Source organism: Schistocerca serialis, chromosome 1 (genome assembly GCF_023864345.2).
Source record: "Schistocerca serialis cubense isolate TAMUIC-IGC-003099 chromosome 1, iqSchSeri2.2, whole genome shotgun sequence".
Lineage (NCBI taxonomy): Eukaryota > Metazoa > Arthropoda > Insecta > Orthoptera > Acrididae > Schistocerca > Schistocerca serialis.
Genome location: NC_064638.1, coordinates 1274077497 through 1274104182, shown reverse-complemented (window position 1 = coordinate 1274104182; position 26686 = coordinate 1274077497). Strand labels below are relative to the sequence as shown.

At 46.7% G+C, this 26686-nt stretch overlaps 1 protein-coding gene across 1 annotated transcript in view; it reads right to left on the bottom strand.

Moving 5' to 3' along the window:
- Nucleotides 1-26686, bottom strand: part of LOC126419515 (uncharacterized) — a 258207-nt gene that overhangs the window by 199787 nt on the left and 31734 nt on the right. Inside the window, exon 3 of the mRNA XM_050086708.1 lies at nucleotides 29-153. Within this exon, the coding sequence (XP_049942665.1) occupies nucleotides 29-153 (125 nt within the window). The remainder of the gene's footprint in view (nucleotides 1-28; nucleotides 154-26686) is intronic.

Sequence of the window (26686 nt, the reverse complement as noted above, 5' to 3'; positions counted from 1 at the left end):
TCTCATAGTGCTTTTGTTCCATACTTACTGCAATCTGAATCTCCCGTTTAGCAACATTCAGATCATGTTCATTATTGACGTACATCCGCTTCAGTGCATACCGTGTTCCACCACTCCCACTGCCTTTCACCAGGAAGACAACAGCGAATCCCCCTGAAAATGAAGGCAGAGAGATGAACTTACTGATGCTAGGTTACAACAACAACTTAAAATATTTGCTATGCTAACCTTAGAAATGTTATAATCTGTACCACTTACATGTCTCAATATAAATAGCAACTTTCAATCTCAATTTTCAAGTTAACAATTTGTAATCTTTGCTTCAAAAGTAAACTCAACTTATGTGAGCCAAAAATGAAAGATCAACAATACGATGTAAAGGAAAAGAGAACTGATTAATAAAACAATGGAATTAGGAGTGCTGTTTGAGAAGGGTGAGAGAATTGAAATTGGAGAAAGGTGTGCGAGTTGTGTAAGGGAACGAAACTTATTTTGAATGGCAGGTCAGGTGTACCAAGGTACAGGTGATCATTCAACGTCGGAGAACCTCTGGTGCTGTTTAAAATCCCTGGAAACCCCACAGTCACTCCATCTTCAGATGGAAAAAGCCTCAACAGTTTGTACTCATTCAAGCTCGAGTGGCAGACAGTGACAGAATCACAAATCTCTGGGCAGAGAGTGTAAGTGGTAACTTAGAAGGAAGGTCAGCAATGGCCGTCATTCTGATGATTTATTAACAGCAAAATCTATTTTCGATCACATAATGATCATCTTCAGTGCTTTAGCGTACAAATTAAAGCTCGTAGGCACTGGTGATCGTTTATTGTGATCGTTTCGTAGCTTCTGTTACTGCTCATAACTAGACACCAGTGCCTATGAGCTTTAATTTGTCCGCTAAAGCACTGAAGATGATCATTATGTGATTAAAAATGGATTTTCCTGTGACCTTTCACTCCTCCGAGAAATGTTGTGTACAAGGTAGCACACTGAAGAAATTAGGCTGATGTAGCAAATGTGTGTGTTTAAGAAATGCGTTCAAACAAATGGATGTTGACTTCACTTACGGCCTACATTCAGCTGCATTCAATCCCCAACCACTAAAAACTACTCTCTACTTAACTTTTCAGAATGCTGTGTTTTCATAACAATATCACACATTGAGATTTGTGAGTCAAATTCCTTTTTCTTCAAATGAAACTACACGACTTGTTGGTTCTGGTCCAGTTGCACTAATGTGACCACCACCTACGTTCCACATCAAAATGACAGATGATATCAGTAACAGTAGAGCGTATACAAAGTGTGTCATACAAATGCGGAAAACAGTGTAGTGGTTGTTGTAATACGGAAATGAAGCAATCTATCTGACGTCCAAAAGGGGATGATCATTAGCCTTCAGGCCAAGCGTGGAAGAATTTCCAAAACTTTTCATATGTTGCCATGATTAAAGTGCACCCTGCATGGCAAAATGGCACTATCCAAAACCAGGACCAAGGCGACTGTAGTGGACCACAGGCCATAGGCATGAAACTGGGAAGAGTTCTCCGAGGGGAAGGACACAAAAAACAAATCCTGATGAACCCAACTGTAACTGAGAATCAATAAAACCAAGACACAAAAACAATTAGAAGTGAGATATGGGTATGAGGGCGAAGGTGGATGAGATACTCCGCTCACAAAGCAGCTAGAGGCTGCCGGGATACATTACGTAATCAGAGAGAGACCTTCTGCATCTGACCAGTGCTTCCTCACTCTATATTACTCCAGGAAAACTAGAAACATGGACAAGTTGTTAAAATCACAGGTCGAAGAATGATGATGAGAGAGTATATCAATAGCAGATGGAAAAGAATAAGAAGAATTAAAATTGTGGGAAGGGCAGGAGCTGGCCCAGACACTGAGCAAGGGCAGCTAAGGGCTCCTGGGTTTGGAGCAGGTGACAGGGTACCCCTCCAGTCCCTGAAGCATGTGACGAAGCCTATATGCCCTGCCTCATACAGACGAGTAAAAACTACTTTCACGGATAAAATGTAAAACCAAGTCAGCCGCTTTGGCATCGTCGTTCACTACTACAAAGAGGCAACATGTCAGCAAGTCTGAGGTTTCACAATAAGGTAGCCGAATTGTGACAGTCCAGTAGGGATGTGGGTCACCATCAGACAGGCACCACACCAACGGTGTGGTGGATCCTCGTGTCATAAGATGTTGCCATAGGTCAGGCAAGCATAGCCAATGTGAAGCCGACTGAACAGTAGAACTCTGTGAAATGAACAAAGGGAAGACTCACACACAGACGTGGCCCCCTTTATTGCTCGCAGTCTGTTCAAAGAAACCAGGGCACACCAACCTGTGTTGCAAGCCTTCATGAACTGATAGTGTAGAGTCGATAGAAGGACCAGTTCTGGAATCCTCATCTCCAAAGTCGGCATCCTGGTAGTGAACTTGACCAATCGGTTAGCACATTCATTCCCCAAGATCCCACCTTGGTGCATGGTCCTGACAAAGACTGACTGTCCAACTTAATAGGTCAGAAAGAACGTTTTGGATACTCGGAGCCAATGGATGTTTATGGTAGGACTACTCAATGGCTTGAAGAGTACTCAGGGAATCACTGTTGATTAGGAATGTTTCACCAGTGAAAGAAAGAATGTGACTGAGGATTCGAGCAATAGTCACCAACTCTGCAGTGAATAAACTGCATCCGTTTGGCAGGGAGCGTAGTTCACTGCGTCTTGAATGTGCATAGGCAAAACAAGTTCATCTATCAACCACGGAGCCATCTGCACACACCACTTCCAAACTGGAAATGCATCAAGAACTGCCGGAAAAAAAGGAAGCAGTGGGGTCAGTGCAAGGCGTCTACGTGGACATGGAAAAAAAATTTCCGGATTTCCCGGTTAAAAATACACTTTCTCCCGGATGAAAATACGCTTTTTCTGTGTTAAGTAACAGTATACTTTTCCTCGGAACTGTAAAATTTATCAATCCTTTCAATGGTTGTGGTTTTATACACCGGTGCAGAATTTCCCGGCACTTTAGAAAACGAAATTCAGGGGAAAACATGTTTTGGAAAGATGTCTGATGTGCAGCAACATGTACACTGCATATTTTCATATTACGAAAGTATAAATTCGAGCCGGTCGGATTGGCCGTGTGGTTCTAGGCGCTACAGTCTGGAACCGAGCGACCGCTATGGTCGCAGGTTCGAATCCTGCTTCGGGCATGGATGTGTGTGATGTCCTTAGGTTAGATAGGTTTAATTAGTTCTAAGTTCTAGGTGACTGATGACCTGAGAAGTTAAGTCGCATAGTGCTCAGAGCCATTTTATAAATTCGAATTCCACCAAACACTGCATGTTTCTTTCCAAAGGATTGAAATCGAGTGATGCGGTTTTGTAAGCCAGTCGTAGCTCATGTCAAGCTATCTCGCCAGCCGATGACAGTGGATATTCAGAGCATAGGACACGTGATGTAGTCAGCGAATAGCAACATCACAGTCAAGTAGCGCGAACCACAAACAGGAAAACGTAATGGTTTAAATTGATATACATAGTGTCGTTACAACAAAAGAAAAACTTTTACGTATAGTATTAGTCTCTAAGATGAATAAGCTGCAAGAGAAGCTAAGCTTTCACACATAATGTTGATCTTTTCTGTGCGTGTTACACTTTAAGATACATCACAAAAACGCACCAGTAAAATTTTTGATAACGACGTAAATGTCTGATCTTCTGGGCTCGAAAATATTCTAAATGGCCGTCTTCAAAGATCTGATTTTGAGTGATTTAAGAAATTCGTCGGACATTCGCGCACAGAGTTCATCTCGTGTAAAAGGAAATTTACTTTACTTGAAAGGTACGCTTCTCAAACAACCATTCGGGACATTTTCCCGCGACCTGTTAGAAATAGATTTGTTTCAGCAGTTGCGCCAGACGACAGGCGTCGCCGCGCTTGCACAGCTACGATGACGCAGGAAGCCCGTACATTTGCACGTGTAAAACATTAAAAGATCTTACATTATGTCATAAAAGAAACAAGACATTAGAGGATACTCCAAGAGCATGGGAATTTTGTGAACCACACTAAAATGCATAATTCGGCTTAAAGTGCACTTTCGTATGTCCAGATTCAGATGTAAATATTCTTGGAGTACCAGTACCGTATTATCTCATGTTTCGTTCTTTATTATGGCATAATAACCATACATGCTAGAAGATGAAAACGTGAACCTGAAATGCAGCAAACAGTTGAAACTGGCCAATTGTGTGGAATTAAACACTTCGTTTCAAATAAATTTACTGCCTCAGCAGAAAAGATTAATGAAAGTCAAATTTCTTTGACAAACCGCCAAAAATAACTTCATTGTTCTGCAGGGCGATTAACGCTTGCCTGTCAGAAAGGTGGAAACAAAATAAAATCTACGATATTTCCGGACCGGGCAATATTAGATAGTGGCGCTCCCCCTCTCTCGAGCGTTTGAAGTAGGACGCGAAAAATTTAAAAAATCATTTTTCAAAAAATCTTCATTTTGTAGCGCACGTCTTTCTGTAGAGTCTGATACATAAAACATATATGTTCGAGGGAACGTAAGACATGTTTTTTGGTCTTAAGTGTGCCGAAGTGCAGGGCCACGCCTCTTCACACAGCATTCTTCCATTGCACGTCTCTGTATTTTGCTCTGTGGAATTCAAACTTGTAATATTTTGTAACGGGTGCCATCAAACTATGTTCAGGTCAGTGGAAATTAAAATGTCTTGTGGTGCCTCTCCTGCTCCCAGTCGGCCGCTCTGACATCCTGCCCCTCTTTAAAAAAAATTCCAGAACAAGATCTCTTCAGAAAACTTGAGGTCTTTACTGCCTATTAGCTAATAACTTGCTCTTTTGTGCGACATAAAATTAAATATAGGATACATAAAACGAGTAAAGACAAGAGACAAGCAAGACATTTCTTCAATCCGTAAGTCCTAGCTTTTTTTCTCTCTAATCTTGCCACAGCTTTATATGGCGTATTTTCCTTTTTGGGAAAGAATCTATTGGCTCTGAGCACTATGGGACTTAACTACTGAGGTCATCAGTCCCCTAGAACTTAGAACTACTTAAACCTAACTAACCTAAGGACATCACACACATCTATGCCCGAGGCAGGATTCAAACCTGCGACCGTAGCGGTCTCGCGCCACACAGGCCGGCAAAGAATCTATTACCTGATAAAAGTTCGTCAACGTTTTGCTACATGAAAAAACAAAATGACGTCGTCTAATACTAGAAAATCTGTTGGTAATACAAATAGTACCAAGACTCGTGTGGTTTCTCGATATGATTACGTGTATTTTGTCACTGTCTGCTAGATAAAACAAAACAGGCCTGCCTAAGATTGCAGAAATTTTTACACACACCAAATAAACGAGACTATTTTGACACAAATGGTCATTTTTATAACACGACAGAATATAATTCACGAAATACCAATAACAAATGCCTATTAGGCCTACTACAAGCAAAAAGTCTTATGTTAGGAAACAGTTTCACATTTCATTCATACTCTCTAGCTTCTGAAGCATGAGATCAAAAAGTAGTAGCACGAAATTTTTATATAAATTTAAATCATCATATGCTTCCGTAATTTGTGCGAGTCCCCGTTCTTCTCCTTCCTCGTTCTAACAAACAATCTTGTCATCGCTAATTCTGTAACTATTCCTGCCAGTGTCAAAATTTATTCTCTGGTTAACTTCAGTAACCCTGCCACAATCACCAGTTTAGTTATCCCGCGTTTATTCTCTGGTTAGGTGTTATGTGTTCGTACAACGCGTTTTCCACGATACTCCCAGAATAGAACTTTAGTGGCTGCTAGCCGGGGACTGTATAGCTGTCCCTTAGTGGTGTAGTGATCTGGCCAGAAATTTTCTGTCAAAAATTCATTTTCTTGAATACACGGAGAAGACAATACGTAATCTTTGTTGCCTGTCATTCCTGTTAGGCGTTTATTTCCACTGTGGCAGTCTCAATCACTTGAATTCACTAGTAATTTTGTCTGCAGGAAAGTTTATTTCTAGATGCGGCAGGGATTCCCCTGGCAGAGACATCACGTGCACTATGCACGCATCCAAAAATCAAATTATGATTCATTCAGAAATCAACTAAGAATTTGATCAAAAATGTTCAAAAACGAACAGGGATGCATTCAAAATCATATGAGTAATCGATAAACCAATGTGCGCTGGATGCTTTGTGAAACAAGGTCTTTTTCCTCTCTAATATGAATTTGGCGCCCTCCCCCCTCCCGACTGAAACTGCCGCCTGGGGCAGATAGCCCGATTTGCCTCCGCCCCCTAGTTCTGGGTCTGTTGCGCATAAATGAATCTGGCAGCTTAGACGCATCAGTAAGATTTTTCCGGATAGCACCTGGCTTCTTGCTGCAATTGCTTATAAAGCTAACTGCCACACTTCTGTAGCCAGAAGCGGGACAAGGTACTACTCATACGCGACTCAACTGCACTTGCGCCAAAGCTCGCTCGCAACCACTCAAATGAATCAAATGTAAACAGTTGTGACGTCACGCTCATCGTAGGCAATTTGTTGTTATGAAACATTTCAGTCTTCCTAAAGCCTTTGACAAATTTAGCTGTTGGCAGACGCTTGTATGAGCGCTGTGTTTTGTTCTTGTATATGGTGCTTTTCCTTTGCAACTCAAGTTTTATTTTCGTTTTTTCCTCTCTCTCTCTCTCTCTCTCTCTCTCTCTTTTTCGATTTTCATTGCTGTAGTGGCGAGATACAGTAACATTCTTTGTTAGAGTAGTGGTTCTTACCAGTCAAAGTTACAAAAATTTAACTCAAAACTGAAACAATGAAAAATTCCCGGAATTCTAAAAAATTCCCGGAATTCTAAAAAATTCCCGGAATTCTAAAAAATTCCCGGAATTCTAAAAAATTCCCGGGTTTTTCCCGGTTTTCTTCCGGATGAAAAAATTCCCGGGTTTTTCCCAGATTTCCCGGTTGTCCCGGGTCGTATACACCCTGTCAGTGGAGTCTTTCCATCCAAAGGAAAGGTCACAACAGATCTGAGGACGTGGAACGCACAAAAGGGGCATACACGATTGCTTCCCAACAAGACGCAAAAGTGGAGGAAGTTTAAGTATAGAGCACAGACACTGTATACGAACTGTGGTCATGACTACAGTCCTGAGCTACTGTTGTGGGAGATGTAGTTCCCTACCAGGAAAAAAGGACATGGTAGTCTAGATGCAAATTTGTATTGGATAGTTGAGCAGCAATTGTTGACGCCTGATCTGTAGCGGAGGGACTCCAGCCTCTGCGAGTAGGCTGTTCACTGAGCACCTGGTCATCAGGCAAAGTTCTGGTTGGCGATGGACAGTACGGCAGCAACAGAATTGCAAGACTCACGTCTTGGCAGCTGAAAACTGCTTTGCACGAGAGCCCAGGACTGCACCTTTTGTATGACATCCCAGTTGGCATTTAGCAACACACACAATGAAGGAGCAATAGCAAACACAAAGGGAGGCTAGACCATAGATAGCCACTAGAAAAAAAGCACACCCACAACACAGAGCCCTGCAGTACCACATTCTCCTGTGTATGGTGGATCCTGTAGGAAGCAGTAAATTGAACCCAGGGAATATCGTGTGACAAGAAGTTCTACACCAAAAATTGGAAGCAGGCCACACTCATGTAGGATAACGGCATGTGATGGCGCCACGTGGTGTGCAGGATTTTGGAACATGTATTGTGTGCTAACAATATGGTTGGTTGAATGATTCAGGGTTAAAGGGACAAACAGCACACTTATTAGTCCCTCAATCCAGGAGCAGTTTGTCTGGAATTAGTGATGTCCATGAAGTATGTTTTCTGATAATGAAAGTATGCACGAGTGGCCAGACAGGCAACTAAGACAATACTGATGCCAAAGCTGAGAAAGAATTTATGGAGAAGTGTACGGATCACGCCAGTATGTAAGTCAGAGCAGACAAGTGGTCTCCCAGGGCTTATCCAATGGTGAGAAAAGCCCCACCTTACATCCATTCTCCACAAGCCCAATGAAGGACAATAACAGTCACAGAGGAAAGAATGTCTTCTGGCCAATAGATTTCGATCAGTACGAGAAAGAAAACTAAAAATTTAACTGAAATCAGTTGACCCATCAACAATAAAAACAAATGGTGAGAAATAGATAAGGCAGCAATGGAGTGGCTCCCGGGCTCTACATGCAATGATAAGTGTCATCCCAACCACAGCTGTCCCACCACTGCTTCGGCATAGACAAGGTGTTAAAGAGCATCCACCATTCAACAGAGTGCTACCTCTAAAACAGAAAATAAGGGAGGAGTGAAAGAGAGAGCTGGTCAATGGGGCAGGGTCAGATATCCTCCAGACCCAGCATGCAGTGGGAGACATGCTAACCCCAACCACCCAGCCCCTGCCTCAAGGTAGTTTAAAACCTTATTTCTGAAAATAAAAACAAATTTCATGGAGAAAATGGAGAACCAGTTCAACGGTCCATGAATCATCTGCCATTATTTGAGGCATACGATTCGGAGGGCCACGCTTAGCAAGGATGGCCAAAAGAACGGGGCATTCCACCGGAATATGAGTTATAGTTTGTAAGACTCCACAATTACAATGTGGAGGTGGCTCATTATGTTAAATAAAAGAACGGGTTAGCTTAGTACAGCCAATGAGGAGGCGATGTAGCCTGGTGGATACCTTCCGAGGAGAAACAGAAGGAAGAAGGCTCTAGGGGAATAGTCTCCTTGGGAGTTCAAAAGAGGGTTGGTTTTTTTTTTTTTTTTTTTTGTTGGGTTTAAGGGCGTTCAACTGCTGAGATCATAAGCGCCCAGTCACTGTTGTTAGAGCACATGGAATCTGTTACAACTCAAGGGGATGGGGGGACACCAGAAGGACCTGACAAAGATGCAGATAAAATAAGTAAAAAGGTTAAATGTCTTTGGACAAGCCAGTTAAAGTTATAAAACGCAGAATACGAGCAGCTGCTCGAGCGTCCTCAGCTAAAACATCCGGTAAAGTAGATGACAGGGACAGGACAACACGAAATTGACTAAAACGGGGACACGACAATAAAACATGGCGCACTGTTAATGCCTGACCACAAGGGCACTGCGGGGCTGGGTCACCGGAGAGCAGGTAGCGGTGGCTAAACCGGCAATGCCCAATCCGCAACCTGGTCAGAAGGACGTCCTCGCGCTGAGATGATCGGGAGGATGTTGTCCATACAGTTGGAAGCGGTTTTACTGCCCGGAGCTTGTTTCCTTGGAGGGATGACCAAGCATCCCACCACAACGACACAAGCCTCTTACATACATCCCCGTCAGATGACGGGACACAATGGGAGGCTGGCCGAGGCAGGAGGACTGCAGCCTTGGCTGCAGCATCCGCAGCCTCATTCCCAGGCACTCCTACATGTCCGGGAACCCACAGAAAGCTGACAGAACCACCATCATCAGCGAAAGAATGGAGGGACTGCTGTATCCGTTGAATCAAGGGATGGACCGGATAGGGAGCTCCAAGGCTCTGAAGAGCACTGAGTGAGTCAGAGCAGAGTACGTATGATGAATGGCGGTGGCGGCGGGCATACTGAACGGCCTGATGGAGAGCAAAAAGCTCGGCCGTAAAGCTGGAACATTGGTCGAGGAGCCGGTATTTAAAGGTGGCGGCCCCGACGACAAAGGCACAGCCGACACCATCGTCAGTTTTGGAGCCATCGGTGTAAATAAAGGTGTGACCGGCAAGGCGAGCACAAAGCTCGACAAACCGTGAGCAATACACTGCAGCGGAGTACCCTCCTTCGGGAATGAGCTGAGGTCGAGATAAATATTAACCGGAGCCTGGAGCCAAGGTGGTGTCGGGCTCTCACCCTCTCTGAAGGTGGTAGGGAGGGCAAAATCCAATTGTCGAAGCAGGCGACGGAAGCGGACTCCGGGGGGCAGCAGGGCAGACACATACAACCCGTACTGACGGTCGAGAGAATCGGCGAAGAAGGACTGGTAAGAGGGGTGGTCGGGCATAGACAACAGCCGGCAGGCATACCGACACAGCAGTACGTCGCGCCGGTAGGTCAATGGTAACTCTGCAGCTTCAGCATAAAGACCCTCGACAGGACTAGTGTAGAAGGCTCCGGTCGCAAGACGTATCCCCCGATGGTGGATGGAGTTGAGCCGGCGTAAGAGGGATGGCCGAGCGGACGAGTAGACGAAGCTCCCATAATCCAGCTTCGATCGGACTATGGACCGATACAAGCGAAGCAGGACAGTGCGATCCGCTCCCCAAGATGAACCGCTAAGAACTCTGAGGACATTAAGGGAACGTGTACAACGGGCCGCCAAATAAGAGACATGTGGAGACCAACACAGTTTCCTGTCCAACGTGAGCCCCAGAAACTTAGTTGTTTCCACGAATGGGAGAACAACGGGACCGAGATGTAAGGATGGCGGAAGGAACGCTTTATATCGCCAAAAGTTGATACAAACCGTCTTCTCTTCAGAGAACCGGAAGCCATTTGCCACGCTCCATGAGTAGAGGCTGTCTAGACAACGCTGAAGGCAGCGCTCCAGGAGGCATGTTCACTGGGCACTGCAGTATATCGCGAAGTCATCGACAAAGAGAGAGCCTGAGACATTAGGTGGAATGCAATCCATAATTGGATTGATCGCGATGGCAAAAAGGGCTACGCTCAAGACGGAGCCCTGAGGCACTCCGTTCTCCTGGAGGAAGACGTCGGACAATACGGAACCCACACATACCCTAAACTTTCGATCCGTTAAAAAGGAATCAATAAAAAGGGCCAGGCGACCGCGTAGGCCCCACCTGTGCATAGTGCGGAGGATACCTCCTCTCCAACAGGTATCATAAGCCTTCTCCAAGTCGAAGAACACGGCCACCGTTTGGCGCCTTCGCAAAAAGTTGTTCATGATGAATGTTGACAAGGTCACAAGGTGGTCAACAGCGGAGCGGTGGCGACGAAAGCCGCATTGGACATTAGTAAGTAGTCGTCGAGATTCAAGAATCCAGACTAACCGAGCATTAACCATGCGCTCCATCACCTTACAGACACAGCTTGTAAGAGAAATGGGGCGGTAACTAGAAGGAAGGTGTCTATCCTTCCCGGGTTTGGGTATAGGAACAACAACGGCGTCACGCCAACGCCTGGGGACTTGACCTACGGTCTAGACGCGATTGTAGGTACGAAGAAGGAAGCTTTTGCCCGCCGGAGAAAGGTGTGCCAGCATCTGAACGTGAATGGCATCTGGCCCCGGAGCAGAGGACCGGGACAGTGCAAGCGCGCGTTCGAGTTCCCGCATAGTAAAGGGGGCATTATAAGTTTCCAGATTCAGCAAGTGGAAGGAAGGTCGCCGAGCCTCTTCTGCCTCTTTCCTGGGAAGGAAGGCAGGGTGGCAATGGGCGGAGGTTGAAACCTCCGCGAAAAAGTGGCCAAAGGCGTTGGAGACAGCCACAGGATCAACGAGGACCTCATTACCTGAGGTCAGGCCAGGTACCGAGGAGTGGGCCTTAATGCCCGACAGCCGGCGCAGGCTACCCCAAACGACGGAAGAGGGAGTAAAACTGTTAAAGGAGCTGGTGAAAGAGGCCCAACAAGCTTTTTTGCTGTCTTTGATGACTCTACGGCATTGCGCTCGGAGTCGTTTGTATTCAATACAATTCGCCAATGTAGGATGGCGGCGAAAGGTGCGTAAAGCACGTCGTCGAGCACGGATAGCGTCCCTACAAGCCTCGTTCCACCAGGGGACGGAAACGCGACGTGAAGAAGAAGTAGTACGAGGAATGGAACGTTCGGCAGCATTGATGATAACAGCCGTGAGGTATTCGACCTGACTGTCACAACTGGGAAAATCGTGGTCCGGAAAGGTCGCCAGGGAGGAGTAAAGTCCCCAGTCAGCTTTCAGTACGTTCCAGCTCTAAGGACGTGGGGATGGGGTGTGGTGCAGGAGATGAACGACACAGGGGAAGTGGTTGCTCGAATAGGTGTCAGACAGGACATACCACTCGAACCGACAGGCAAGAGTGGTAGAACAGATCGAGAGGTCCAAGTGGGAGTAGGTATGAGTAGAGTCCGAGAGGAAAGTCGGGGCGCCGGTATTGAGGCAGACAAGATTGAGATGGTTGAAGACATCCGCCAAGAGTGAGCCTCTTTAACAGGATGCAGGAGAGCCCCAAAGGGGATGATGGGCATTGAAGTCGCCGAACAATAAGAACGGCGGGGGAAGCTGAACGATCAGGTGCATCATGTCAGCCCGACTAACAGCAGATGACGGTGGAGTGTAGATGGTACAAACTGAAAAAGTAAAAGCAGAAAGAGTAATGCGGACAGCTATTGCTTGGAGTGGGGTGGTCAATGGGATGGGACGGTAATAGACATCGTCCCGAATGAGCAACATGACCCCACCATGAGCTGGAATACCGTCCACAGGGGTGAGGTCATACCGCTCCGAGGTATAGTGGGTAAAGGCAATACGGTCAGTCGGGCGCAACTTGGTTTCCTGGAGACCAAGGACGAGCGGACAGTGCAGGCGGAGGAGCAGTTGTAATTCCTCCCGATTAGATCGAATACCTCTTATGTTCCAATGAAACAACGCCATCGCTAGTCAAAAAGTTGGGGGAACGAGACGGGGGAAGAGCTGGTCACCTCGACGGCCGCGGAGGGCCAGGTTGCGAGGGAACAACGCTACAACCGACGGGAGGCGGATCCGGTTCCATCGACTCGTCGCCAGCTGCGGCCACTGTCCCTGGTTGTGTAGAAGGGGCCGCATCATTTGCCGACGAAAGGCCGGCGGAGCGCCTGGCAGCAGAGCGTCCCGGCAAAACTGAGGACGGCCGGGAGCAGCGACTCACGGATGAAGCGTCAGACGAAACGCGCCGGGGTGGAGAGGGGGATAGAGACTTCTTCTTGGAGGCCTTCTTGGAAGGCCGAGGAGGCACAGGGATGGTGGGCTGGACCCGAAGAAGGTCCTCACGCGCGGGGTCCGTTTTGGAACGCCGGACCTCGGAAGCTGGGGTCCGGAACGTTTCCCTGATGGACGCCTGAGAAGAGGATCGCTTCTCAGGTGGCGTGGGGGGAGGAGGAGGAGGAGGAAGGGTGGCCCCTGGGGCAGAGGGGGTGGGGGCCACGGGGGAGGAGGATTTGGAAGGGAGGGATTTGGGAGGCGGGGGCAGAGCCCCCTGATGGGCGGAGGAGGCGGAGGGGGGACAGGATAGGGGTGAGGATACCGCGGAAGGAGTGGACACAACTGAGGCAAACGAAGTGGTCAATGGCACGGGATGAAGGCGGTCATACTTCTTCCTGGCCTCAGAATAAGAGAGCCGATCCAAAGTTCTGATTTCTTGTATCTTCTTCTCCTTCTGATAGGCGGGGCAGTCTGAGGATCTAGGCGAGTGGACGCCAGGACAATTAATGCACCGAGGTGGTGGGGTGCATGTATGTTCCTCACGAAGAGGACGTCCACAATCGCCACAAAGGGGCTCAGCCTCACACCGGGACGACATGTGCCCAAAGCGCAAACACCTAAAACAGCGCATAGGAGGCGGGACGTACGGTCGCACGTCACACCGGTAGCACATCACCTTTACCTTCTCCGGGAGAACGTCCCCCTCGAAGGCGAGGATGAAGGCCCCAGTGTCGATGCGACGGTCTTTGGGGCCGCGCTGGACTCGCCGGACGAAATGCACGCCTCAGTGCTCCAGGTTGGCCCTGAGCTCCTCATCAGATTGTAGCAGGAGGTCACGATGAAAAATAACCCCCTGCGTCCTATTTAGTGCCAGATGTGGGACAATGGATACTGGGATGTCCCCTAGGCGGTCACACGCCTGGAGCGCCGCCGACTGTGTGGCAGAGGTGGTCTTTATAAGAACGGACCCCGAACACAGTTTACTAAGAGCCTCGATTTCCCCGAAGATGTCCTCAATGTGCTGAACAAAGAACATGGGCTTGGAGGTGGCGAATGTCCCCCCATCGGTTCGAAAACAGACCAAATAGCGGGGGAAGTACTTCGCCCCAAGCCGGCGGGCCTGTCCTTCCTCCCAGGGAGTGGCCAAGGGGGAAAGGACAGGAGAACCAGAACCAGAGACAGTACCTTTCTTTTTATAAGACTCTGCCGCAGAGCGACCTGATACATGTTGACGTTTCATCTGCGAAACGTCCGCCCAGATACCACCCACTCCGACCAGGGGCTCTCCCCACGGGCGCCACCCAGCCGCAGCAAGGGCCACCTGGCAGGATGACCATTGCCGGGAGTCCTGATGCCCCAAGGAGACGGGCATCTACTCCTTGGCCGACGTGGGGAGGGTGCAGCTCAGGTATCGGCAGTACGATCCCTGTGTTGTCAGGGGGCTACAACCTAGAGGGTACATGACGACCCCACCACAATGGGCTTGCTACCGTGCTGGATTTCTGGTGCCATGGAAAGTCCATCATGATCGCTGGGGCAGATGGAGATGCACTATGGGCGTAACTTGGACAACCCATCAGGCGTTTAGGCCCAATTTGAGGAATAGTGGGTATGGTTACAACGCCGGTACAATACTGAGTGCCAAGGTCTTAGTGCACTTAGGACCAGTGGTACACCACGTAAGGTGTCCTTCCCCAAAAGGCTCGTACTTCTGTAGAATTTTGAAAAATGGAGGTCAAACCCCAAGGGGGACCAACACATGGAAGGCCAAAACGGTTGAAACTCCTTTTAGTCGCCTCGTACGACAGGCAGGAATACCTCGGGCCTATTCTTACCCCGGACCCGCAGGGGGGTCAAAAGAGGGGGCAAGTATCCAAGCAGATCATTCCATCTCCGAGTGAACAGAGGTTTTATTTGTGTCCACAAATCCACACCCTTGATCAGCAAAGCAAACAGAGGAGAGGGGAGGCAGGCAGTGTCGTTGATTAATTGTTCCACTACACAAACAGCCAGCCAGTTCTTTCCCTCGGATACCCTTGGGACATGGAGAAAGACAACCAAGCAGTCAGTATGACTAAGTTCAGCAAGAAGGTCATCAACAGCAGAGACCAAAGGGTGAGCAGAGAAACATCTGTCAATGGCCTGAAAACTGCTCATGCTACATCTGAAAACCACTGCGAGGTGCATGGCATAGGGTACATCCCATTGTACCAGTTATTAGGGTTTCTTCCCGTACCATTCACATATGGAGTAGAGAAAGAATGATTGTCTGAATGCCTCTGGGCATGCAGTAAATATTCTAATCTTATCCTCACGATCCTCATGTGAGCGATACATAGGAGACTGTTGCATATTCCTAGAGTCACCATTTAAAGCAGGTTTTAGAAATTTTGTTAACATACTTTCTCATGATAGTTTACGCCTATCTTCAAGAGTCTTCCAGTTCAGTTCCTTCCGCGTATCTGTGACAGTCTCTCACTGATCAAACAAACCTGTAGCATTGCATGCTGCCTTCTCTGTATATGTTCAATATCCCCTGTTAGTCCTATTTGGTAGGGGTCCAATACACTTGAGCAATATTCTAGAACCGGTCACACATGTGATTTATAAGCAATCTCCTTCGTAGACTGATTGCACTTTCCCAGTATTCTACCAATAAACCAATGTCTACACCTGCTTTACCCATGACTGAGCCTATGTTGTCATTCCATTCCATATCTACATTACATTTACATGGATACTCCGCAAATCACACTTAAGTGCATGGCAGTGTGTTCATCGAACCACCTTCACAATTAATTCTGAATTATTCCACTTTCAAAGAGCAAGGAAAAAATGAACACTACATCTTCCCTTTTCTGTGTAGGTTAGAGTCAACAAAATATTTTCGAAATTCCGTGAGAAGATCCCACTGCAACAAGAAACACCTTCGTTTAATGATGTCCAACCAAAATCCTGCATCATGCGCGTCACACACTCTCCCCTATTGCTTGATAATACAATATGTGCTTCCCTTCTTTGAACTTTCTTGGTTTACTCCATTAACCCTACCTGGGAAGAATCCCACACAACACAGCAGTACACCAAAAGAGGATGGACAAGTGTAGTGTAAGCAGTCTCTTTAGTAGATCTATTGTGTCTTCTAAGCATTCTGCTAATAAAACCCAGCCTTTTGTTCGCCTTCTCCACAACGTCTTGTGTGTGTTCTTTCCCATTTAAGTAGTTCATAATTGTGATTCCTAGGTATTTACTTGAATTTATGGCCTTCAGATTTGATTGATTTATCGTGTAACCGAAGTTTGATGGATTCCTTTTAGCACTCATGTGGACGACCTCAAACTTTTTATTATGAGGGTTGGAACTTTAATAGGGGCAACTATTTATTTACAGCTCGTACAAAATAGATACTTGTTTCAAAGTTTCACTGACCTTCAAAGTAGTCACCAGCATTGTGTATAACCCATTGCCAGCGATGTGGAAGGGATACTCTTAGCAGTGCCAGTTTTGTAGACAGTTAAAGCGGCGTGGTCTACTGCCTGACGAATTTGTAGCAGTTCTGAAGCGAATGCCATGAAGTGTTTCCTTCAGTTTAGAAATTGAGTTGAACTCACGAGAGCTTAAGTCAGGGGAGTGCAGTACATGGTGTAGCACTTAGCAGCACCATCAGTCAAGAAAATCAGTAACAGCTATCACTGTGTGTGCTTGGGAATTTTCCTGCAAAATGATGGTCAGGTCCTGCAGAAAGTGTCATCACTTCTGTCTCTATGCTGTTCATTTTGGTGCCGGGGGCACCCTAAAGAGCGAGGGATCGCGTTTTCTGCCGCAGAAAGGATTGTTGTAGTCCCCTGCTCAACCATCACAGCAATGTTCCCAAGAGGGGAAGATTCAACAGTGACAGCAGAGGTGAAAGTCTCCCTGTCTGCCTTGTTTAAAAGCCCATCTGGTAGGTGTCCGTGAGCCTGATGCCGGGGCACTGACGGGAAGATGGGGAAGTGGTCACCACCACACGGGTCATCATGTGCTCTCCAGTGGATAGAGTGAAGTCCTGGGCTGCACATTCAAATAACAATGGTCGAGTAACTGCCATGAGCCACATTGAAATGTGTGGTGACTCCAGTATTTAAGAGGCAGAGGTCGAACCAGACAGTATAGTTTCGACATCTCTGCCTCGGCCAGTAAGCATGATGCCACCCCACAAGGGGGTTATGGGTGTTAAAATTTCCCAGAAGTAGGAAAGGTTTAGAGAGTTGATAAATCAGTGCAGCTAATACATTCAGGGGTACTGCACCATCTGGAGGAAGATATAGACTGCAGACAGTTATTTCCTGCATCGTCCTTATTTTGACAGCCACAGCTTCAAGAGGAGTTTGAAGGGGCACAGTTTTGCTACGGAGTTTAGAACACAGACGCAAACTCTACCTGACACACTATTATAGTCACTACGGTTCCTGTAATATCCCTTTTGCCGCAGAGGTCAGGGATCCACACAGCCGGGAACCAGGTTTCCTGGAGGGCAATACAGAAAGCAGATGTAAAGCTAACAGTTGCCGTAGCTCAGCAAGGCGGTGGAAAAAACCGCCACAATGCCACTGGAGGATGACATGATCGTGACACTGGGCAGGCATGGAACATTCATTCAATGAGGCAGTTTATGCCACAGGGTCACCTGCTGCCACCGACTTACTGCATGAGCAGTCTATATCCATTGTGTCTGAGGGTTCGGAGAGATCTTTGTCCTCAGCGGACGCCAGAATTTCCACCTCATCCGCAGACGCAGAGCTTGTAGGTAGTGGTGGTGTGGATGCCACCGTAATTCCCTTGGTCTTGGGGATCTTCTTTTTGGATTTCTCTCACTGCTCCTTGGGTTTCTCTGGCTGGGAGGACTTCACTGATCCAGTCTCTGGGATTGTGGATGAGCATGAACCCATACGACCAGCTGCTTTTGGGCTCTTCAGCCACTGGCAGGTGTCATCTTTCCCACTAGCAGAAACCTGGGAAGGGAGTGACCCAAGGGACCCCTTCCTAGCGAGAGGAGCCGAAGAAGACTTATGCTTCTCTGGCGCAGAAGTGGGGACTGATATCCCCGATGGTTGGGGCGGTGTTGCTCCCAAAGTAGGTGGTGCAGGAGGAACAGGGAGGAAAGTGCCCCCCAACATCAAGGGGGCAGGGGTAGTCTTCCGGATCTGAGAGGTGACTGCAGTTGATGGAGCTGATGGGGCTACAACTGTTGTAGCAGCAGTGCAAGATGATGTCCTACGTACAGGATGTAGATGTTCAAATTTCCTCTTAGCCTCAATGTAGGTCAGTCGGTCCAGGGTCTTGTACTCCATGATTTTACTTTCTTTCTGGAGAATCCTGCAGTCAGGCAAGCAAGGCGAATGGTGCACACAGCAGTTGACACAGATGGGAGGCAGGGCACATGGAGTATTGGGATGTGATGGGCATCCGCAATCTCGACATACGATGCTGGAAGTACAGCGGGAAGACTTATGGCCGAACTTCCAGCATTTAAAGCACCGCATTGGGGGAGGGATATAGAGCTTGACATGACAGTCATAGACCATCACCTCGACCTTCTCGAGTAATGTATCACCCTCAAAGGCCAAGAAGAAGGCACAGGTGGCAACCTGATAATCCCTCGTACCCCGATAGACGCGCCGGATGAAATGTACACCTTGCTGCTCTAAGTTGGCGCGCAGCTCATCATCAGACTGCAAAAGACGATCCCTGTGAAATATGATACCCTGGACCATATTTAAGCTGTTATGGGGCGTGATGGTTACAGAAACATCCACCAGCTTGTCACAAGTGAGTAACGCCCGTGACTGGGCAGAGGATGCTGTTTTGATCAAGATTGACCCACTTCTCATTTTGGACAAGCCCTGCGCCTGCCCAAACCTGTCCTCTAAATGCTCAACAAAAAACTGAGGCTTCATCGTTATGGAAGATTCCCAATCAGCTCTCTAAGGTGCAAGGTACTGGGGGTACGAGCCGCTGCCATCCTTAGCCTGGCGTTCCTCCCATGGTGTGGTCAGGGAGGGGAACGATTTGGGGTCATACTTCTGTGTGTTGAACTGAGCCCGTGAACACTAGAGACTGCTGGTGTTTGACCATCAGCAAGAGATGATGTACTACGCTTCATGGCGTGTCACCCGCCCTGATGCCACCAACTCCGACCGGGGCCCTCCCCACGACCACCACCCAGCCGCAGCACAGGCCACCTAGCACGATAGGCATTGCCGGGAGTCACAATGACCCGGGGTGACGGGCATCTACTCCTAGGCATACGTGGGGAGTTAACGACGCAGGCATCAGCAGAGCAATCCCTGTGTGGTTTGGGGGCTACAACCAATGGGTTACATGGCGGCCCCACCACAGCTGACTGGGTACCGCGAAGGTTATCAGGTGCAAATGAGCTAAGAAGTCCATTATCGTCGACAGTGCACAAAGCTATACTGCCCAGAGGATGGAGGAAAACGCACCCAGGTGGGTGACCTCGCCCGACAGCTGGAGAATGAGCGGAAGTTCAGATCCGCTTCGACGAAGGATGCGAGAGGTCTCAGCGCACGATGGATACTGTGCACATGTAAGGCGCCCTTCCCAATTGACTCGCTCTTCGGGAACATTTTGAAAAATGGAGGTCAGGCCCTACAGGGGACCGTCACATAAAGCCGGAAATGTGAGACTCCTTTTAGTCACCTCTTACGACAGGCAGGAATACCTCGGGCCTATTCTAACCCCTGGACCCGCAAGAGGGGGGGGGGGCATTTTGGGAAGGGGGGTGGGGCTTACTCTGTAAGTTGATTCTTTGGGAGCAACGGAGGAAGATTTGCCCCTACCACCAAGGGGGCGGATGTATTCTGGAGGCCCGGAGGGCCCACTGTTTGTGGCACAGAGTGAGGACGGTGACGGTGACATAGGTGCAGCACATGCCGACATCAACTGAATGGGGTGTAATCTTTCAAATTTGCGTTTAGAGTCTGTATATGTCAACCAGTCCAGGGTCTTGTAGTCCACGATCTTCCGCTCCTTTTGGTGAACTGGGCAGTCTGGCTAGCAGGGGGAGTGGTGGTCTCCACAGTTGATGCAAGTGGGAGGAGGCGCACGTGGATTATCTGGGTGCAACGGACGTCCGCAGTCTCAACATGTCGCGCTGGAAGTTCAGCAGGAAGACGTGTGCCTGAATTTCCAGCACTTAGAGCACCGCATAGGGGGAGGGACATACGGTTCAACATCATGGCAGTAAATCATAACCTTTACCTTTTCAGGCAATAAATCACCCTCAAAGGCCAAGACGATGGCACGAGTAGCAACCCTGTTGTCTTTAGGTCCCCTGTAAACACGCCGGATGAAATGAACACCCTGCCATTCTAAACTGGCGTGCAGCTCGTCGTCAGAGTGCAAGAGGAGATCGCAATGGTAAATGATCCTCTAGACCGTGTTGAGGCTTTTATGGGGAGTAACAGAAACAGGAATATCACCCAGCTTGTCACAGGTGGGTAACACTCTGGATTGGGCGGGGGATGCAGCCTGAACCAAGACTGCTCCGTTTCGCGTTTTTGACAGCGCTGTCACTTCTCCAAACTTATCCTCAAGGTGGTCAACAAAAACTTGAGGCTTCGTAGGTAGAAAGGAGTCCTGATCAGTTCTGCTACAGACTAAAAACCGAGGGGAATATGGCTCTCTCTGTTCTGTAGTCCTACGTTCTTCTCACGGTGTAGCGAGGGAGGGAAACGATTTAGGGTCATACCTGCCGGCATTGTATTCGAGCTTGCCCTTCTTAGAGATTGCTGGTGCCATACGATCACCAGTAAAAGATTACTTAGCCCGCTTCATTGCGGGTCATCCACCCTGATGCCACCCACCCCGATCAGGGGCTCCCCCCCCACGGACACCATCCAGCCACAGCAACGCCAACTGGCATAATGGCCGTTGCCAGGAGTCTTGATATCCCAGGAAGACAGGCATCTACTCCTTGGCATATGTGGGGAGTTGACAGCTCACCCATCAGCAGTGCGGTCCCTGTGTTGTCAGGGCTACCACCAAATGGGTACATGATGGACCCACCACAACAGACTGGCTACTGTGCCAGATATTGGGCACAGAGAAATCCATATTGTCATGGGGGCAAAAGAGAACAGGAGACAATGGAAGAAGATGACATACCCCGGAAAGTGTCCTCCCCCCAAACAGTCGAATCGCAGGTGAAAGTGGCAAGTCAAACCACAGAATGGGACCTCAACTCACAGGGCCACAAAATGTGAGACTTCTGTTAGTCACCTCTTACAACAGGCAGGAATACCTCGGACCTATTCTAACCCCCGTACCCGCAGGGGGTCATCCCGTATGCACACTGAGTATACACTGGATTTTGTAAGCATGTCCCTAAGAGTCCCCATAACACACCTAACATTGGAGATCACAACTAACAATAATCCTGCCCTCTGTGACTGCCCGGATCCTGCAGACCAACAGATTTCCTCTGACATACGACAAACAAGTGCATCTTGCTGATGGACAGTGTCAGCCTCAGAAAGCACCTGCAACCTGTTTGTCTGACTAACTGGGGAGTCCTTAAATTTGGCCCCTGGAAAGTCCTTCGCCACCTGCCATGATCCAAGGCGACTTCCCACTGAACCATGGGTGATAGGTCAACCTCAATGCAAACAGTAACAGATCTGGCCACTGATGCGGCCTACTGGTGGACTCATGGGCCGAGCAGGACATCCACTGTATCCAAACAGCCGGTCCACAACAGTGATGCCCATCCACTGCAGCCTCAAGCTGTGTAACAGAAGTCAACACAGCCTGGAACTAAGAGTGACATGTCGCCAACTCAGTTCGTATCAGCAGACAGCAATCACAGTCTCTATCCATATTACAGACTGTGGAAAACCACACACACACACACACACACACACACACACACACACACACACACACACAAAGGACTATTGACACACACTGCATAACTCTACTGTACACTGAAGAACAGTGTTTAGTAAATTAGATTAGCAAGAAGAGATTCAAAAACTAAACTACCAAAGCACACAGATGAAAATATATAATTAGCTCCTGGTTAGGAGATCTTAAAATGTCACAATATCTGCTACGTCCCTATCGCTGATCTGTCTTGGCAGATGGCTGCTGCCCCACAAAGTGTTACACCACACGTATTTGTATGAATTGGCAGATTCGTACTGTGACTCATAAGATACTACGTTTTTTCATTGTCTAAAGTGCACATGTTTACATTTCTAAACATTTAAAGCAAGTTGCCAGTCTTTGCACCATTTTGAATATTTATGCAGCTTTCTTCTTCATTACAGAAAACTGCATTATCTGCAAAAAGTCTGAGGTTTCTATTAATACTGTCTTTCAAGGTCATTAATAAACAATATCAACAGCAAGGGTCCCAACACACTTCCGTGGGGCACTCCTTCTACATTGACGATGACTCTCCATCCAAGATAACATACTGCATCCTCCCAACCAAAAAGTCCTCAATCCAGTCACAAATTTCACTTGATATGATCCAAAGTTTAGTTTTCAGTATGTCATGTGAGAAAAGTGTGAGATGTGTTTACCATTATTGACATTTTTGGAATCCATGCTGGTTGGCATTGAGAAGATACTTCTGTTGAAGATACCTCATCATGTTTTGAGCTCAGAATATGTTATAAGATTCTACAACAAATCTACGTCAAGGATACTGGACGGTAGTATTGTAGATCACTTTTACTACCCTTCTAGTATACAGGTGTGACCTGTGTCTTTTTTCCAAGAATTGGGCACCGTCTTTCGTGCGAGGGATCTACGAGAGAGAATCTGAAAGGGATTCCATCGGACCCTGGAGCTTTGTTCAATTTTAATGATTTCAGTTGTTTCTCAACACCTCTGACAATAATACTTATTTTATTCATCTTTTCAGTGGTACGAGGATTAAATTGGGGTAATTCTCCTGCAGTTTCCTTTCTGAAGGGACATTTGAAAACGGAGTTAAGAATTTTTAGCTTTTGCTTTGCTAACCTCAATTTCAGTTACTGCCTCATTCTCTAGGGACTGGACACTAAGTTTGGTGCCACTAACAGCCTCTACATATGACCAAAATTTATTTGGGTCTTTTGAAATATCATTTGACAATAGTCTGCTATGGTACTCATTGAAGTCATCACACATTGCTCTCTCGTCAGCCACAAATTTTTGATTCAGCATCTCGTTATTTATAGTCCTACACTTTGTTTTACACATATTATGCAGTAGTCTCTGTTTATTTAGAAGTTTCTTGATTGCAGTTGTGTACTTTGGAGATTACCTCCCTTTATGAACTGCTCTCTATCCAGTGCATGGACCACGATTCTTTAAAATTTGAGCCACAATTCCTCTTCATATTCCTGCCCTGTGCTGAAAATTTCTAGTTGATTGAGGTATGACACTATTGATTTTTTATCTAGTTTACTGAACATATACATCTTTTTGCTTGTTTTAGCTGTCCTTTGTAATTTGGTAATCATTGTGTGCCACAACTGCATCATGGTCACTGGTAGCATTTCAATATGGACATCCTCATCCTCAAAGAGGTCACATCAATTTGTTGCCCTAAGATCCAATATATTTCTGCCATGAATGCGGTTCCTCATATCTTTTCTATTGTCATTTTCAGAGAAGGCATTTAGTAATGTTTCACAAGATGTCTTACCACATCTACTACAAAACTCAAAGGCTGCCTTATTTCATCTACCACTAATAAAACTAATTTTACCAATTAATTGTTAGATGATTATAATCTCCACCACTGATTAGTGTACGATTTGGGAACTTGAAAATTTTTAGTTTACAAGTAAACTGAGATTTTCTCGAAAGTTTTCAGTTAGATCAGGAGAATCACTACATATTACAATGTGATACAGAGTGTCCACTTAGTGAAGTGCAGGGTTCTGTTAATGGTTATAACCTCCAGTGTAAGAACACTACATGTTCCTGTGAACAAGTGGTGTTCCTGATCAGCAGGGGATGTATAAGCACGTCCAATCATAGCCACAGTTTTAGAGCTTTGAGTGTAAAACATAGTAGCACCTTGAAACTCCTGAACAACTGAACTTAACCGGCAGTGAAAGGTCAGGGGAGCAAAAGACTTTAGGATCTTGAAATAGATTGATCCTAATTCCTGGTGAGAAAACATGAGGAGTACATTGTATGGAGAGGTGGAGATCCTGGCAGAGGGCTGCGAAGTGCATTCCAACTGGTAATCCCATCCGAGGGCAGGTATCAGGAAGTCCATGCCCCCTCATATGCAAAATGGATGGGATATGTTGGATGATTAGGGAATTGTCAAAAGGCGATTGCACACGAGAACAAGAGTTCATACAGTCTAAATTAAGAGGAGTCTATCTACGTACATACTCCACAAGGCACCAAATGGTGCATGGCAGAGGGTACCCTATACCACTACCAGTCATTTCCTTTCCTGTTCCATTTGCAAACAAGGTGAGGAAAAAATGATTGTCTGTATCCCTCTGTATGAGCCCTAATTCCTCATATTTTACCTTTGTGGTCCTTACGCAAAATGTATGCTGGCAGTGTAGATTTGTCCTGCAGTCAGCTTCAAATGTTGGTTCTCTAAATTTTCTCAATACTACTCCTCGAAAAGAATGTCGCCTTCCGTCTAGGGATTCCCATTTGAGTTCCTGAAGCATCTCTGTAATCTGTAATATTTGTGTGTTGTTTGAACCTACTGGTAACACACTAGCACCCTATATGCAGTCTCCTTCACAAATGAGCCACACTTTCCTAAAATTCTCACAATATACCAAAGTTGACAATTCGCCTTCCCTACCACAATCCTCTAACATTATGGGTTTGTTATTCCTACTAATCTCCATTAACTTACATGTTTCTACATTTAGAGCAAGGTGCTATTTATCACACTAACTAAAAATTTTCAATTTTTGACAATTTAAAGTGATTGGATGGATACCAAAATCCACTCACCAAGCAGCAGCACGAGTACATACATTCAAAAAGGTTTAATGTATGCAAGCTTTCAGAGCTAGTGGCTCCTTCTTCCGACAGAAGAGTTGAATAGTAAGGAAGTGGGGTGAAGGGAAAGGATGGGAGGCATTTAGAAAAAGGGGCAGGGTTCACAAAAGTCACCTAGAAACCTCGGTAAGGGGAAACTTAGCAGATGGGAAGAGAGGGAAAGACTTGATTGTTGGTGAGTGCACCAGACGAGATTTGAAAACCTGGGAGCTTAAAGGTGGAAGACAGTGTAATACGCAAGACGGAGACTACTGCTAAAACATTGTGCACACATTGATACGAGTGAAAAGCTAAGAGCATTTATGTAACAGAGGTGGGAGGGGGTAGTGAAAAAATAGACAGGTCAGAAAATGAAAGGTGTAGGAAACTAAAATGGAATGAAGAAAGAAACAGTTACTGTGAATAATTGCTGAGGCAGAAGGAATTAATGTAAATTAAGGCTGGGTGGATGGTGAGAACCAAGGACATGTTGTAGCGCTGGTTCCCACCTGTAGATTTCGGAGCAACTGGTGTCTGGGGAAAGAATCCAGATCGTGTCTGTGATAAAATTTAATTGGGAGAAGGTATTTAGATATTCCAGGAATCTGGAATCTCTAAATACCTTCTCCAAATTAAATTTCACATGGCCCTATTCCGAACCCCTTGCCACTTTCCTTGATGTTGACATCATCCTCACCGAAGGCCAGCTACACACTTCTCCACACATTAAACCTACTAATAAACAACAGCACATACATTCTTACAGTTGCCATCCTTTTGAAGTCAAACATTCCCTCCCATACAGCCTTGGCATTTGAGGCAAACATATTTGTTAAGATGCAAACTCTTTACAGCAATACACCCCCATTCTCACATCAGCCTTTGCTGAACATAATTACCCCACCAGCCTAGTTCAAAAGCAGATTTCCCGGGCCATCACATCCAATACTGGTACTGCTGATCCCTCCAAAAAATGACTTTGGAGCACACCTCTTGCAAATCAGTATTATCCTGGTCTTGAATGTGTTAATCACCTACTTCGACAAGGCCATGACTTCACAACCCATGCCCTGAAACAAGATCCATTCTGTCAGACTTTGCTCACCGCACCTAAATTAGCTTTTCATTGCCCTCTCAATCTCCACAATATCCTTGTCAGACCCTATGCTCCTATTGCACCCTCTCCCTGCCCAATGGCTCCTACCCCTGCAATCGTCCTTGCTGCAAAACTTGCTCTATGCACTCTCCTACCACTACCAACAACAACCCTGAAACTGGCAAAACATATTATCAAAGGGAGAGCCACCTGTGAAACAACTCATCATATACCAGCTGTTAACGTAAACCCTGTTCCGTCTTTTACATTGGCATGACTACCACCCAGTTATCAGTTACGATGATTACGGACATTAAGAGGATGTATACCAGCAACACACAATATCCTGTTGCATAGGATGCTCTACAACATGACAGTTGTGACTTTGGTGTCTATTTCATCACATGTGCCATCTGGATTCTTCCTCCAAACACTAGTTTCTCCAAACTCCACAGGCAGGACCCAGCACTACAACAGGTCCTTGGTTCCCACCACCCACCTGGCCTTAACTTATGTTAATTCCTTCTGTCTCAGCATTTCTTGCTTCACTCCATTTTAGTTTTCTACACCTTTCATTTTCTGACCTGTATTTTTAACTGCCCACCCTCCCACCTCTACTACATACAATACACTTTGCTTTT